At 36.4% G+C, this 16,173-nt stretch overlaps 1 protein-coding gene across 16 annotated transcripts in view; it reads left to right on the plus strand.

Annotated features, from left to right (window-relative positions):
- PRDM5 (PR/SET domain 5) overlaps positions 1–16,173 on the plus strand; it is a 98,990-nt gene that overhangs the window by 23,489 nt on the left and 59,328 nt on the right. For all 16 annotated transcript variants that reach the window (XR_002438152.1, XR_002438151.1, XR_002438154.1 and 13 more), the window contains 5 exons: positions 6,840–7,023; positions 9,750–9,924; positions 11,126–11,218; positions 11,480–11,601; positions 15,350–15,429. Coding sequence is in view for 11 of the 16 variants with exons in the window: in XM_021395261.1 (XP_021250936.1) it covers positions 6,840–7,023; positions 9,750–9,924; positions 11,126–11,218; positions 11,480–11,601; positions 15,350–15,429 (654 nt within the window). In the remaining 5 variants the exon portion in view is untranslated. The remainder of the gene's footprint in view (positions 1–6,839; positions 7,024–9,749; positions 9,925–11,125; positions 11,219–11,479; positions 11,602–15,349; positions 15,430–16,173) is intronic.

Here is a 16,173-nt window from a genome sequence, read left to right on the forward strand (position 1 = left end):
TATTTTTCTAATTATAGGTATTGTCCTTTTAGAGATTATGAAGTAAACAAGTGCTTGGAGTATTTTTTTTAACACAGATCAGTAAAATAATTTTCAATCCCACGTAAGCAAAAATTACTACACTCTGTTTTATTATTTTGTCTCAAGATGCATACTTGCCAAAAAGTTGTTTCAAGTTAAAACAAGCTATATGCTAATGTAATCAGAATCTGCATATATATATATATATATATAACATTATAATCATAGAACGAATCATAGACTTCATGACTTCATGGCCTCAAAGACTATCCAGTGCCAACCTCCTTACTGTGGACAGGGTTCCCACTGACTAGGTGAGGCTCTCCAGGGCCTCATCCAACTTGGTCTTGAATGCATCCAGAGATGGGCCATCCAAAGCTTCTCTGGGCAACCTGTTCCAATGCCTCCCCACCCTCTGAGTAAAGAATATCCCCCTAACATCTAATCTCAAATATCATTTCAAATGAAGTGAAACAAGAAAAATGTTTACTTTAATAAAAAAATATATATGTTAAATAAAAAGATTAGTTAAGCTCCAGCATGTAGTTTTGTGGAAGGTGCACACTCAGTACTGGTAACTTCAATTTTTGTGCTGAAGACCTTATGCCTCCTTAAATCTCATGTTTTCTAGAGGGGCTGTTTGCTTATTTGGTTTTTAAGCAAGCACTGTCCAGTGAGATTTCCTCTTGTAGACCTCATGTGTCCTCCCTCTTTTTGTTTCAGTAGTGAGCCTTTGTATGATTTCCATTCTGCTGTTCTTCTTGCATCTCTTCTGCCCAGCATTTATTCCTTTATCACAATAGTTGAATGCTACTATTAACAGTGGTATCATGTTGGGAAATGTGATTTGTTATCTGCCTGCCTTCACTTGATTTGCACCTCCTGTTTTCCAAAGCTCTAGTTTTACTGAATGTTAGTCTGAGGTTTACATCTGCAGCTTTTCTTTCAAGGTAATCTTGTGCAAATCAAAATTCAAGGATGATCTCTCTAGAAGCTAGAGGTATATCTACTGCTGTCTTCCAGATGAATTTGTTTCTCTGCAAGTAAAAATATTCACCTATCTCTGGCATTCCATTTCTAGATGAAGGTGTCTGCAATTTTGCTGTTGATATTGTTTCTTTGGACCTTGTTACTGTTCTTGTTTTAGTTCACTATGGACAGGTTTATCATCAGTTTATCCTTTGGGTCTGTGCTCTCATCATCTTTGGATCATACTTCTTTAGGTCTTTACGTCCACGCTGCAGTTTAGTTTTGACTAATGTTAAGGGTGTTCGCTGTTGTGTCCAGTTCTGGGGCCCCCAACACAAGAAGGCCATGCAGATGATCAGACTGCTGGAGCATCTCCTCTATGAGAACAGGCTGAGAGAGCTGGGGCTCTTCAGCCTAGGGAAGAAAAGGCTTCAGGGGGACCTTGCAGCGGCCTTTCAGTACCTGAAGGGGGCCTACAGGAAAGCTTGGGGGGTTCTTTTTATAAGGGCACATAGTGACAAGACAAGGGGAAATGATTTTAAACTGGAAGAGGGTAGATTTAGACTAGATATTAGGAAGAAATTCTTTACTGTGAGGGTGGTGAGACACTGGAACAGGTTGCCCAGAGAGGTTGTAGATGCTCCCTCCCTGGAAGCATTCAAGGCCAGGCAGGATGGGGCTTTGAGCAACCTGGTCTAGAGGGAGTTTTCCCTGCCAATATCAGGGGGGTTGGAGCTAGATATCTTAAAGGTCCCTTCCAACCCAAACTCTTCTATGATTCTATTCACCCATTCAGTAAAAACTTGTCAGTATTGACTAAGTGACTGCTTTGTTATGATTTTCCACGATGTTTGTGGCAAGTCAATGGTTAATTTAGTATGATCACTGCCTCTGAAATTATTTCTGTATGTTTTTCCTTCTGTCTTGTTTTTTTCTGATATATCAAGGCTTTAAACATGAAGATTTATGGCAAGATTTGTTGTCCTGCTTACAGCACTAAATATGAAAGACCCTCACATGTGGTCATCAGTCCCAGGCATTAGTCAAATATATATTATAATCAGTGAATAGACAGTGTGATACAAGTTACAGTCAGTGTTGGCAAATGCAAGGTAAGCTTCACAAGAGGGAGCAGTGTGAACAATTAATGTTTGTTATTACATTTTAAATAAAGCACTCAGTAAAATGACCTGAATTTCTGAACAAAGGTCTTAATAGAATGTCACATCCAATGTCTTTATTAATGAAAATGGTTATTTAAAGAAAGGAAAATAAACTGTTATTCTGTATTACATAATGTATTATCTTATATAGTACAAGTTCAGCACTTTTTGCATGTCTTTTTAAAGGATCATACGAGAGTCACAAGATGATTTAAAAGGAAACAAAATGTGTCAACATCATTAAAGTTCTGTAAACTCTTCCACAGAGGGATGTATGAAAAAGTGGAGGGGAAAATTAGAATAAATATCAGCATATACAAAGTGATGAGAAGTATCATGGACACAAATTTATGAACACAAACAAAAATTTACTGAGTAATCACTTTTTCTTTAAGTGCCATTGATAATCAGCTGACAAAACTTGTGTATTCTTTGTGAGTGACCTTGAAATTGTGTGTGTGTGTGTATACATACGTATTTAATTACATGTAGCATGAATAGGTACTGCTTATGTTAAGAAAAGCGAAAGATGCACATATTTCCTTTCAGGGTTTGGTTTCACTTTAGCAGATGGAGGTGCAAATCCCAAAGCACTGCTATTCCTCTTGGGAAGAAAAAAGCCCACATATCCATCAGTATTTTAATTCCATAATCTTTATATCTTTGTCGTTAGTGATAGGAAGTAGTACTTTGCTTTATGAAATCAGTGGACAACATGTTAGTGGAAAATTTCCAGTATTCTTTACCCTGAATTGTGAATTGCCTGCTTGCCACAAGGACAACAAAATGATGTTTTACAAAGAGGGAAAGGTATAAACTTCGTTAATAAGCTTCATTATAACTATGTTGAGAAGTTGCATTGCTGAACAAATACCTAGATAATTGGAAGTTTAAAAGAATTCAAAATACAGATTACTACATCAAACAAAACAAAAGCTTAATCTTAAAGAATGAATATGCTTTAATAAAGTAGAATATGTCTGCATAGTTACAGAAAACCAATTCTCTAACTAAGAAAAGAAAATGGAATAGGTAGAGATGGTTAGAGAATTTGCGTTCTCAGCAGCAAGTTATAATTACCTTTGAGAAATGTAAAAGTGTCTTCGAGACACTTTTATTTAGTGAATAATTTTTATGAGCTTGGTTGGAATTTTTAAACGAGTATTTGACTTTTCTCTTTTAGTTCTGCTTACTTTTTAAGGGGAATCTTTACTAGTGTATCTCACAAATCAACAATGACTACTTAAAAATATTTGACCATTTGCGATAGTAGCCTATAAAATGAGAAAATAAAGCTTGTGTGCTTCACAGCTGCCCTTTTGAAATTTCCTGGGAGTCTTTGTATGAACTAACGAATATATGAATGGAAACTAAGCGAGTCAGAGAAACTTTGTTTTTAAGCTGGAAGATTGGGAAAAATGTATTGAATTGAAATGTACACAAAAGAGTGGGAGGAGCCCTTTTTCTGAGGAAAAAAGTCATCTGTCAGTTGTTAGTTACCATTGTATACACTGAAATTTCTGAAGAGTTTAACTGCAAGATTATGGTATGTAGTACTGCTATTTCAGTAAAAAACATTATTCTGCAGATGAAAGCCTAAAAACAATGGCTGCAGGTATGTGTACAGACTGGGAGAAGAACTCACTGAAAGAAGCCCTGTGGACTTGAGGGTTCTGGTGGACAAAAAGCTGAACATGAGCCAGCAGTGTGTGCTTGCAGCTCCAAAGGCCCACTGTATCTTGGGCTGCATCAACAGAGAGCAGTGGCAGCAGGGAGAGATGGATGATTGTCCCCCTCTACTCTGCCCTCATGAGGCCCCATCTGGAGTACTGCGTTCAGATCTGGGGCCCCCAGCACAACAAAGATGTACAGTTGTTGGATTGGGTACGGAGGAGGGCTTTGAAAATGATCAGAGGGCTGAAGCACCCCTGTTATGAAGAAAGGTTAAGGGAGCTGAGCTTGTTTAGCTTGGAGAAGAGAAGGCTCATTCTCTCAAAGGAGACCTCATTGCAGCCTTCCAGTACTTGAGGAAAAGCAAGAGGGAGACTGACTTGTTACCTGAGCAGATAGTGATAGTACAAGACAGGATTGCTTTAAACTAAAAGAAGCGAGAGTTAGGTTAGTTGTTAGGGGGAAATTCTTTACCCAGAGAGTGGTGAGCAACTGGAACATGTTACTGAGAAGAGAAGCTGTAGATGCCCCATCCCTGGAGGTGCTGAAAGCCAGATTGGATGGAGCCCTGGCAACCTGATCTACTGCTTGATCTAGCAGTTGGCAGCCCTGCCCTTGGCATGGGAGGTAGTACCAGATGATTTTTGAGGTCCCTTACAACTCAAGCCGATCTATGATTCTATTATACAACTGTCTTAAACTTTTTTGGATGAAACGGTATGGTGGGCTGTCTGTGCTTGTTGGCCTTTGTTTCCTTCCTCTACTACAAAGCACACATGTTCTTAGTAAATTGGAGGGCTATTAACATTTTTTTGAAAGATTTTTTACTCCTTTCACCATGTCTATGTGCACGCAGATAAATATACTTCATGCTGGTGCTGCTTGTGTGGAGGGAGAGATTTAAATGCCTTTGTGATTTCTGGAGAACTCTCATTGCAGCCTGAGGAGCTACTACAGTGGGGATATGTCTATTAATTAGCACTCCAGATGCCTGACAATTGGCACAGATTGAGAAGCTAAACAAATTAGCATTGGAGGAAGAACGAGCTTGAGCTGTATTTTAGGTTGGGTTAGTACCGAAGCTGATTTCCTTTCAGTGAGAAAGCAACAAAAATCACTCAAGCATTGAGAGTCCTTAATACTTCTTCATTATATTTTTTAATTGACCAAAAGTATGCAAATAGGACAGAACCAGGATGCCTTTTGGTATGCTATAAAACACATCCCACGTGTACACTGGGGAAGTAGAGAGATGATGAGGCTGCAGCAATATTGATAAGAACTTGTTTGCTGGGATTCGTGCACTTAGTATAGATTAACAAAAAATCCTTAGTTCTGGTTGCTGTGCTCCTACATTCACTTTGTGGTGCAAGGTGTGTCATATGTGATCTAATCGAAAGGTGCACTATTTGCATTTAATTCATCAGTTTTAGGGCACTATTTTTACCTGTGATACGTCTTAAATTCTTATTTTTATTTTTTTGACAAGTTAATAATCAATGTAACCTTATGCATGGATTTATAAGATTGTCTTGATTTCTAATAAGATTGGCCTGAACAGTGATGGCTTATCCCCAGGGTTTTATCCTAAATGGAGGTTGAGTATAGAAAGAACTTTTGCCTTTCCTCATATCAGAGTTGCAGGAGATTATGAGAGTTCAGACTGTAGTAAATTTAAGTATTCTGAAACTCTTGTCAGAGACATGAAAAACAGCCACTCTTAGATGTACAAATAAGTTAGTGACATGCTGTTAGATATGTGGATTGCGCAGTGTATCTTGAAAAAACATGTTATTAGTTTTGATTTCAGATGGTGTTGGTGAGGTGAGAAAAAAAGTAGTGAATCCTGGAAGGCAGCAGCAGCTATGAGTCCATCGAATTACATGGGTTTCCCTGTTATGTGACAGTAACTTCCATAATATTTAACAGACTTACTAAATAAGAGGAATCCTACATCGCTGTTTTCAGTTCAAATTAATCTTAATATATTATGAGAATTAAAAATCATTATCTTGTCCTTGTGCTGTGAGGCTTGTTACAAAATCTATGGCTAGATGGACATTAAAGAAGCTGCAGTTAACTTTCCTGGATGTAAACCTGGATGTAAATAAGCTTTAAGATTTATGATACTATTTGGAAATCTTTGTTGCATAAACATGAGTCTATTTTTGTTGCTTTGGGTAACACCCAACGCAGTTGATTCATATACACCAAAAAAGCAGCTTCCATCAGTTTATGAATACAGCTGTTTTGGTTACTGCTTCCATCCCAATCTACCTTGATAATTTAATCTTCACTGTCAAAGAATAAAGATTTTAGGTTATGTATCTATTTGAAAGCTTATTTGTTCATTTTGGAGAAGATTTTGTACCTTATTATTATGTAGTTTGTTCTTTCATGCGGAATCTGGGCTGGATCCATGGCCTTCCATAATTTAAACTAGCAGAAGGTTTTGATCAAGTGGTTTAAAGTACATTGATTTAATAGATGTGCTTGCTAAACTGATAGTGAGGATAACTGACAAGAGTTGAAGATCTATTCACAAAGCAAACTGGGAATCTTGGAAAGAACCATAAAAAACAGTAGGTAAACATGCTACTGAAAGCTGGATTCTAACTCATGTAGCCTATAGAGGACCAAGCTAAAGCTTATTCATTATTCAAATTGAATTATTTTTCTAATATTTGGACCTTTCATTTTCAAACTCTGAAGTTCTTCTTAGGAAGACTGTGGCAAGAGAGGGCAACCAGCTTTACCTTGGTCTAGGCTTCTGTGCAAATAGAAAAAGCATCCTAGGTGAGACAGAACATACTTCTGGAACACAAAGGCTCCTTATCCATGCAGCCATGCTGGGAAAGAAATCCTAGAAGGGTATTCCAGCTTTGTGCCCTTTGGGGAATGGAGCCATTCCTGTCATAGTTCAAGCCTATTATTAGTTCAGAGTCCCAGACTTGACTTTAAATTTTACTTCTTCTAAAGTAATTATTTATTGCTTCTACTTATGGTTTGCAACAGGAAGGGGAAAATATTTTCTATCTCGCTGTGGACGATATTGAAACAGACACAGAACTTCTGATTGGTTACTTGGACAGTGACATGGAAGAAGAGGAGGAGGATGAGGAGGAAATAACTGTTATCCAGGAAGATGAAGACAGTGGCAACAACAAAGAAGTGCAACCAGCTGGTGAAAAAATTGCAGGTGAGTAATATGTGAAAAATAGTATAGCTTGGGAGCTTAAAAATAGAATCATAGGATCACAGAATGGTTTGGGTTGGATGATCTTTCAAGATCACCTAATACCACTCCGCCTCTCCCCTCCTCCACCATGAGCAAGGAAAGCCTTTCACAAGATCAGATTGCCTGAAGCCCTGTCCAACCTGGCCTTGAACACTTCCAAAGATGGGGCATCCACAGCTTCTTTGGGCAACCTGTGCCAGTGCCTCACCATCCTCATAGTGAAGAATTTCTTCCTTATATCTAATCTAAATCTATTGTCTTTCAGTTAAAAACCATTACCCCTTGTCCTATCACTTACATGCCCTTCTATAAGTCGTTCTGTGTTTCTCAGAAACCCCTGGTAAGTATTGAAAGGCTACAATACGTTCTCTCCAGAGCTTTCTCTTCTCCAACTCTCTCAGCCTTTTTTCATAGGAGAGGTGCTCCAGCCCTCTGATAATTGTTGTTGCCCTCCTCTAGACCTGCTCAAAGAGATTAATGTCTTTCTTTTGCTGAGGGCCTTAGCAGTATTCTAGGTGGGGTCTCAAGAGAACAGAGTAGAGACCTGCTTGCAGTGCTTCTTTTGATGCAACCCAAGGTACAGCTGGCTTTCTAGGCTATAAGTATGTACTGCCATCTCACCGTATTTTATCCACCAGCACTCTGTGTGCTTCTGTGCTTAGCTGCTCTCCATCCATTAATCCACTGGAAGTAACAACAAAGGTAGTATTAACAAGGGGAGAAAGAGAACATTAACCATATTGTATTGGGTAACTGTAAGGTTCCCCAGGTTAAGTCTGAGATCTTGTATGGTTTTCAGTGGAAACTGGAGTTCTTTGCTTCCCCTAATATGGGGAAGCTAGTCCCCTGAGTTACCAAGTGAGCGTACTTAGATTGTGTGACAAGTTACCATTAATTTTTTTGAACTAGAGGAGTTCAACTTACCTGATTATAGCCTCATGAAAGGTTTATGATCTAAGTAAGAGAAGTAGGTTCCCTTTATTAGAAATTGAGAGAAATAAAACTTTTCATAAAGCAGTTCAGCCTATCCTAAGGTAAGATATCTAAGAAAGGGTAGGTAACCTGAGCTGCTATGTGAATTTATGCGTAGTTATGGATTGTAGAGCCAAATTGAGTGACTAGCTTAGACCACCGGACTAAGTCACACCTAACTTAATACTTCATATCCATTTTCAGTAATACTGGTTGTAATCTACTCAAGATATACTGTTTGTTTGGAGGGAGAAATAGCAGTGTGTCTGCCACCACTACTGAGATGGCAGTAAAATTCAGTCTCATGTACACAGGGATGCAGAAATCTACAAAGTCTGTGCCAACGTTGTGAGGCAGTTGAAGTATGTTGCAGGTTGGCTAATAAGATGAAAATCTAAGAAGTCCTTGATAATAAATATTGAGTGCAATATCACAATTAATATTAGTATGCAAGAAAGGAGGCAAGATGGTTTCAAAAATATGCAAGGCTGTGATTCTTGAGTATTCTTGTAAGCAAGACTAGCTCAAGAAGTGAAGACAGTGTAAATGAGCTGAGATTTTACATAACTGATTTGCTGTAATCTGCATTCAGTTAACTAAGCTTCTTCCTTTTGGAAAAAGATAATCTTGCTAGGTAATGTAAATCTGTATTAATTTGGAGACTTGAAGTAGAGTGGCTTCTGTGACAGAAGGGGTCATATGCAATCTCATTTGATGCTGAGAAATTGATGGGATATGATGACCCTGAATTTGCTTGTTAGAGGAAGAACAGGTAGCTCAGTTGCCCACTGCATCACATCAGTGTCATTCTGAAAGCAGAATGGGCAAATGTTGTCCTTCACTGATTAGTCTGGTCCTCTTGCAACTGAACATTAGCTACAATGCATTAAATTATACAAGTTCTCCTCTTAACATAGAACTAATATAGAGCAATTATTTCTTATGTCAGGTTCACAGATTGCTTTGTAAGACATCTTGTGGTAATTACAAAGCTTATCTCAATAATATTGTGCTAACTGCAAACTTGTCTTTTTAATATTTTGAATCAGTCTCACTTGGAACTTTGATGTAGTTGTAGCATACCAAGCTTAGAAGTGATAGTGTTCATTCTAAGCTATATTGGTTTGTATTCTGTATTTGCTCACAAAAATTATTTTTCCCTCACCTATGACAGAAGATGTGAGACAATTACCTGGAAGGAAAAGGTACTTAACATGAAGTCTTTCCCTTTTCTTTAAACAGAATTTGCTAGTAATAGATTTGTCTCGAATCCCTGTTCAAAGTGAATCTAGAATCACAAACTCAGAGAAGTATGTCTGCATTGTATCTAAGCAGTCCACAGGGATGGTAGTCTCTGCTCTTCCTAGCTTTACAGAGCCTGCATAACAGGAGAATCAACTGGTATTAGATCTTTATTTTGTAATATGAAGAAGTCTTCAAACAACTGCTGAAGTAAATAAGGTTGCACAGGTATACCTGTGCTCAAAATCTTTACTGTTGTCAGATGCCTTACGCAGGAAAGAGCACAAATTGTATTAGCATTAAATGCCTAACCTTATTTTCTGGTGTTTTGTGTGTATAATCCATTGAAACACAAAGTCTCTTGTGAATGAGATGATGCCATTGTGCAGAATCAGTTTCTACAAGAGAGTATCTCTTAACGTAACCAAAATGACATCCTGAAAGTATTTCTGTTTTCTCCTCCAATCATTCAGATACCCTCACTTGCAAAGAGGACCATGCATGCCCGAATTGCGAGTCCAGTTTTGCAAGCCAGGAGATTCTAGCTGAGCATCTTCAGACATTGCACCAAAAACCCAGTGAGGAAAAGGAATTTAAGTGCCGAAACTGTGGAAAGAAATTCCCTGTTAAACAAGCTCTACAAAGACAGTGAGTAGAAACAAGAATGTTTTTCAGGGATCCTTTCATTCAATCATTTATTTCCCTTGGCTTCATCACAACCTGGGCTTTAATTTTTCTGCTTCTGTATTTGTATACTCACTCTTCTTATAAATTCTTAATAGGTTAGTTTCCTGTATTTGTTGGAGACTTCAATTTGAATAAAAAATGTCACTAATTTTTAATATTTTCAGATCATATACTGTAAACCCAATTAAAGCTACTGGTTGGTGCAAAGCCCTTGATCCCCATCTCCAGTGGGTTATTTATTAGTTAGGAAATCCGTTGTCCCTACTGAATTAGAATGAGATTTAGAAAAAATGAATGATATCCCAAAAGGATATAGAAAAGCCATACTTTATTTTGAATTAATTAAATATTTGGATGACAAAAAAAAAAGAAAATAGAAGCATAGAAGGTAGCAGATTTAAGAGTGCCTCTTGTTATTCGATCCTTGGTAGTGTAAAAATGCAGTTTTGTCACTAGAGTCATGTATCTTACACTATGCTTTTACACAGAAATATAACCATTTTTTTCTTTTCTTGTTTATGTATATGTATTTGCTTGCAACTAAATAGGTATATTACTTTTTCTTATACATTTAATTATAGGTAGTACACTGGATGTCCAAATATCTTGTTATAAGCAATACATTTAATCTAACTCTTTCATGTCAGAAGGAGACTCATATTGCATTGTGTATTACAAGAATGTTCTTGTAATAAATTGATTTTTCTTATGTCTGAATAACAACAATGTTTCTTAAACTGGCAGTTCTTTATGAGCTCTACGTTCTTTCATGGAAATAAATTTAAAAACATAGCAGAGAAATATTTGGTGGAGATAATTAAATATTTTTTATTATTTTAAAATATTTTTTATTATATTTATTATTATTTTTATAGGCATGTTTCTTCTAGTCTGAAGTGAGAGTTGGATTTGTATTGAATAGCTGGTTAAGTAAATCTTTATGTAATGCATAGTAAAATTAATTAGGATACAGCAGTAGGACCACAACTCTTGCTGTTTATGCATTTAATTAGTCCCCTAAATTCCAGGACACCTCACATGTCGCATAGTTATTCACCTACTTAAATGTTTGTAATTTGATCTATGTTTCTAGCTACTGCAATTCTGTGTAAGTTGTAAAATGGTCCCTTCATTTTTTTTTTTAATTTTTATTTTTCTTTAGTGTACTTCAGTGCACAGAGAATATCAACCCAGGAGACTCTTCAAGAAGTTTTCAGTGCTCTGTTTGCAATACTTCCTTCGGCTCAGAATCGAGGTTTTGTGTCTGAGTTACTGGACTGCTGTCATACCATTGCTGGCCTTCCTTTGCATGTTAGCTTTCAAGCTTGTTAGTGTATGTGAATCCTAACAATGAAAGAAGTCAAATGCTTTCATTCTTATTTGCTGTAAGTAATGCATGAGGTGGCCTTGGAACTCTGCAGTGCAGCATGTGTAAAGCTCAGAGTACTTACTATATCACTAATTTCTGCAGATACTGCTTCATGTGTTGTTTTTATTTGCTGGTTATCCCATATAGTTATGAACAGCACAAGGAGGCATGCAGAGGGGATGCCAGATTCATATGCAAGGCAGATAGCTGTGGGAAGAAGTTCAAGAGTAAGGATGCCCTGAAAAAACATAAGGAAAATGTTCATAGTGGTAAGAAAGAATTTAATGTTTCTTTCAGAGAAAAAATAAAACTCCAAAAAGTTCTAACATGTTGCTAGCCTTAAATGTGCAAATCCAAGTCAACATTTTCTTTGATTTCTTTTTTAATGGATTCATTTGTATCAAAAAGAAAATTAAGTAGTAACTAATTGCAAGGATAAGTATTCCTCCTCCCCCAGGGAGAAATTGCTGTATACCAGATGAATTGTTAGTTTGCTGCAGGAAATGTAATGGGAATCTGGGTAAGTTTGAACTAGGCAAATAACAGATAAAGCAAAACATTTCAGTAGTGAGGAAAATCAAAATCACTGGTACAAGTGGCTACAGGAAGTTGTGAGTTCTTGATCTTTTGGTATTTTCATGACACAATGGGATGTCTTTCTGGAAGACATGCTTCACAAATGATTAGGCTTGATGAGGATATTGCAAGAAATTCTATAGCCTCTGTTGTGCAGGAAGCCAAATCAGACAATCTACTAGTCCCTCTAGGCCCTAGCTGTTTTATAACTGTGCACTGTGAGTCAATAGTTTTCAATCAAACTTCAGTCTGTTTTCGTGAAAGGGCAAAATGCTTCTCTCAGGTCCACAATGCAGATCTCAGCTGTCATCCTGCTCTCTCTGCACGACCCCTCTCAAAGTCACTGTCAGATCAGTATGTGTGGGGACAGCAGAATACCACAGTGCAAAGAAAACAGTCTTTACTTGATGAGAACACGGAAATGCTTTGTAAGATTTTCATTACGTGAAATCTCTTTCTTCTGCCAAACTATTACAGAGTACAGAATTCCATAACAATTTTTGTATAAGTTTATCTACTTTTTTTAATTCATTGTTGTCAGTGAGATTTTTTTTTCAGCTATGATTGTTATGTTTAGGCTCAACTTTGGTTAGTTATGTACAGGTATACAAATCCCACAATTATTCTCTTGTTTGATCACTCCAGGCATGACTGAGGTTAGGCACCTGGAGGATATTTTAGTTACACCTATACAGTGAGCAGAGCTTTTATTTTACCACTTGGGAGTCATAGAAATCACAACTGGTGTCAATGCAGGAAGGAAAATAGCCTACTATTGTTGAGGAACATTTCTAATATTCCTTCATGCCTTGCAAAACCTGGAGGCAAGGGAAAGTAGAAAGGACTGCTACATATGTAGTTCGTTATGCAAAGCTATGAACAGAGACATAGAGATTCATTATCACCTTCCTCTTCTGAATGCTCTTGCAAGTTAAGGTATTAAGTTCCAGTATTTATATGCGTATCAGCATATGCCAATACTTAAGTTTTAGAATAGCAAATATAGATATGAGTTGAAGTATTTATGTATTACTATGAGTTGTTGAACTGGTTGACATGGTGCATTGTAGTGAGAAGTGTACCTTGTATTATCCTTTCACAGTCTGCTCACATTATTTCTCTTTCACTCCTCTGATCCACTGTAATAGTATGACCTGAGCTGAGCATACTGAATTTACATTCAAAGTCTTTGAAATCCTATATGTTCTTAAAGCCTGCTATTAGATTCTTTCATTTCTTTGTACAAATGTTTGTTGGAAATAAAATTCTTTATTTGGAAATAAAACTGTGGGCAATAAAATAGTCTAGAAATGAATAACATTCTATCCAAATTCCTCCATTAACAGCATGCTATGATATATCAAGATGAAATATGTAACCTTTATTTTCTAGTTTAGCTGCTTTAGTTTTATCAATCATCAGCAGAACGGAAACAATGAAGACTAAGACACGTTTTGCTAGTCTCAGAGGGCTAAGAAATCCTAGTGTTTCTAGTTACAACCCCCATAGGCCAGTTGAGATTAGAAGTCATTTCAACATGTTTTACCAAAATGTTGTGTATGTATTTGCACTGAATTTTTAAAAAGTAATTTTATTTTAACAACATAAATATTAAATAAATCTTGTTATCAGCGTCCTTTGAAAGACTGTACTTTTGCATGAGAAATCACTTTTCCTGAAGTGGTAGTAAATGTTCTTTCTGGACTTGCAATGTTTACATTCATGCTTGCGGTTGGCATCACTGGGTGGTAAAAATACAGTTAGGAAGATATGTTAGAGTTTCAGTTAGACAGAAGACCTTGTTTTTACCTCTCATGTTAGTAAACCAAAGGAGTAATTTATCTGCTTATATTGTGTGCCAACTAAAAAGATGTAGTTAACTATGACATCATTGTTCTTAAGTGAACCCAGGAAGAATAGTTCCGTTTTTCAGGGGCAATTCCTGGTGTACTAGGTGATTTCTCCTTTGGCCATTTCAGGAAAAATTGAGTGATTTCCTTTTGATTGCATTTGTAAGTGAAAATTTTGTGCACAGACTGCTCTGCAAGCACAGACTGCTGGTGTTCTTGCCTCATTTTACTTCATGCACAAAAGTTTTGAGTGCCCTACATGCCTTCTTGAAGCATCTTGAGGTGAGGGCTCTCATGACCACTTTACTAACCATCTTTAATTGACTGTTTTATTTGTATATATGTTATACATATACAAATATACATTTATCTGTATATATGTATATACATGTATATATTAATGTGTAGTCTAGAGCAGAACATGTGATCTTATAGAGCTATTTTTCACTACTAAAATAGATGGAGAGAGAGATTATTATCATTAAAATTATTTATTAAAATTTAGTATTTTGGAAGGGAAAACAAAAGTAAGGCCAAGCTTAATGTTTTCTTTCTGAAAATTCCTCCCAGGAAATAAAGTGGAAAAGCAAATAATCAGAATCAACATCATTTTAATTCTTTAGGACAGCAAGTTTAGGAAAGATACACAATGCTAAGAGTCTGAAAAGTAGAGGTGTAAGCCATCAATGATTTCAAGTAGGATCCATTTCCTCTGTGCCTGAATAAACAATGCTTGCCTTTCTTTGGTTCTGGGTCCATTCTTTTTAGCGCTCAATGCAATTTGAACATTTTTCATATAAGCTATGAAATATCTTGCATGGACATATAATTATAAACAAATAATTAGGTTTGTGGTGTCTTTGCCTTGTAATAAAATAACTTTGTAGGTAACTAATATAAAATGTAAATATTAGAGAAACCCAATTAAATGCTCTGTCATTTTTTAAAGTGACTGTGAAAAAGGAAGGAAAATATATTTGGTAGCTAACCATTTGCAATTTGATCTGTGATTTATATTACAGACTAAGTTTGAATTCATGATCTGGTACTAATACAAATTTCCTATCTTGTTCAGTTAAAGACCTTTAATGTATGTTATTTTATTCAGTAGAGTTCTTAATGCTTTTTGAATAAAGAAAATTAGACACAGTTGTTTGGGATCTTTTTTGTTTGTTTGTCATTGTTGCACTAACTCCTTTCAGGAACATATCTATTAAAATTATAGTATACAGTTCTTGATGATATTAGTTGTATTGGCTTATAGAAGGATACAGCTGTTCAGTTGTAAAGTGAATTGTTCTTAGTTGTGAATTGTGCTCTTCACGCTTGGTTGGTAATATGTGGTAATATCTATATGAGGGCTTTTTTTCTTTATTATTCTAGTTTAGTTGATTTACATTCCATTTGTAACTGGCTAGTTGGACACCCACAGAGAACTCCTGATACTGAATACTTTCAAGATGGGGTACAAATGTAAAGATCTTATGTCAGTGAAATGACCCATGAAAAGTCACAAGCTCACTAGAAATATTTAGGTTCTTTCTTAGCGCTTCCTTTTTAAGATGTTGGCGGTATTTTGTTTCTGTTTCAGGACATTCTAGGAAAAAGCTGACGTGTTCAGTGTGCAATAAGAAATGTTCCTCAGCAGCAAATCTCCAAGAGCATCGAAAGGTCAGTAAGATGAAGGCTAACCCACAGCAGGCTTTGCCTTCCCTGAGATGTAACACTGTGGTGCTTAGGTCACTTGAAAGATGCTGTAATGCAAACCTTTGGCTAATATCTGTCATGGTTACAAAATCAATGTGTTTTGTGGTGGATATTTATTTTTGTAATCACAGTTGGTTACGTCAAAAGTCTTCCTAGTGTTGTAGTGCATCTTTTACCAAATACAGAAATGTCTGTGCTTGTATCTTTTGCACTTTTCAACATAAAGTCAAATGTGCATGCTGTTCTTTAACACTAAGCTAAATGTAAAAGTATGTTATATAACTATATGATACACACACACCTTAAAATAGGTTCATGAGTCTTCAGTTTTTGTACAAAATGTGTTCAGTCTTTCTTATTACCTACTGACATAAGAGTAAGGTTATTATTTGTAATTTAGTTATGAGGTAGTTAAAAAAAGTGCTTCCTCAAAAAAAAAAATTGCAATGGCTTTTTCTTTAGTGTATGACTAGAAAAGGAAGAGTTAACAGTTTTAAAAGCATCATTTGGAAATAAGGGGGCTCATACAGAATGCAGATGGACTAAGAATATGAGATTCTGAATCCATTATACCCAAAGGAAGTCCCAGCAAGATTAATTTGATAAATCGCTAAAACCTAAGAGAGCCTGTTTTTACAAAAAGCTACATTTTACTGTTTATCAGATTAGCTGTAAGTCTTTAATAGTGCCTTGGGTATAACCTAAGTC

Source organism: Numida meleagris, chromosome 4, assembly GCF_002078875.1.
Source record: "Numida meleagris isolate 19003 breed g44 Domestic line chromosome 4, NumMel1.0, whole genome shotgun sequence".
Taxonomy (NCBI): domain Eukaryota; kingdom Metazoa; phylum Chordata; class Aves; order Galliformes; family Numididae; genus Numida; species Numida meleagris.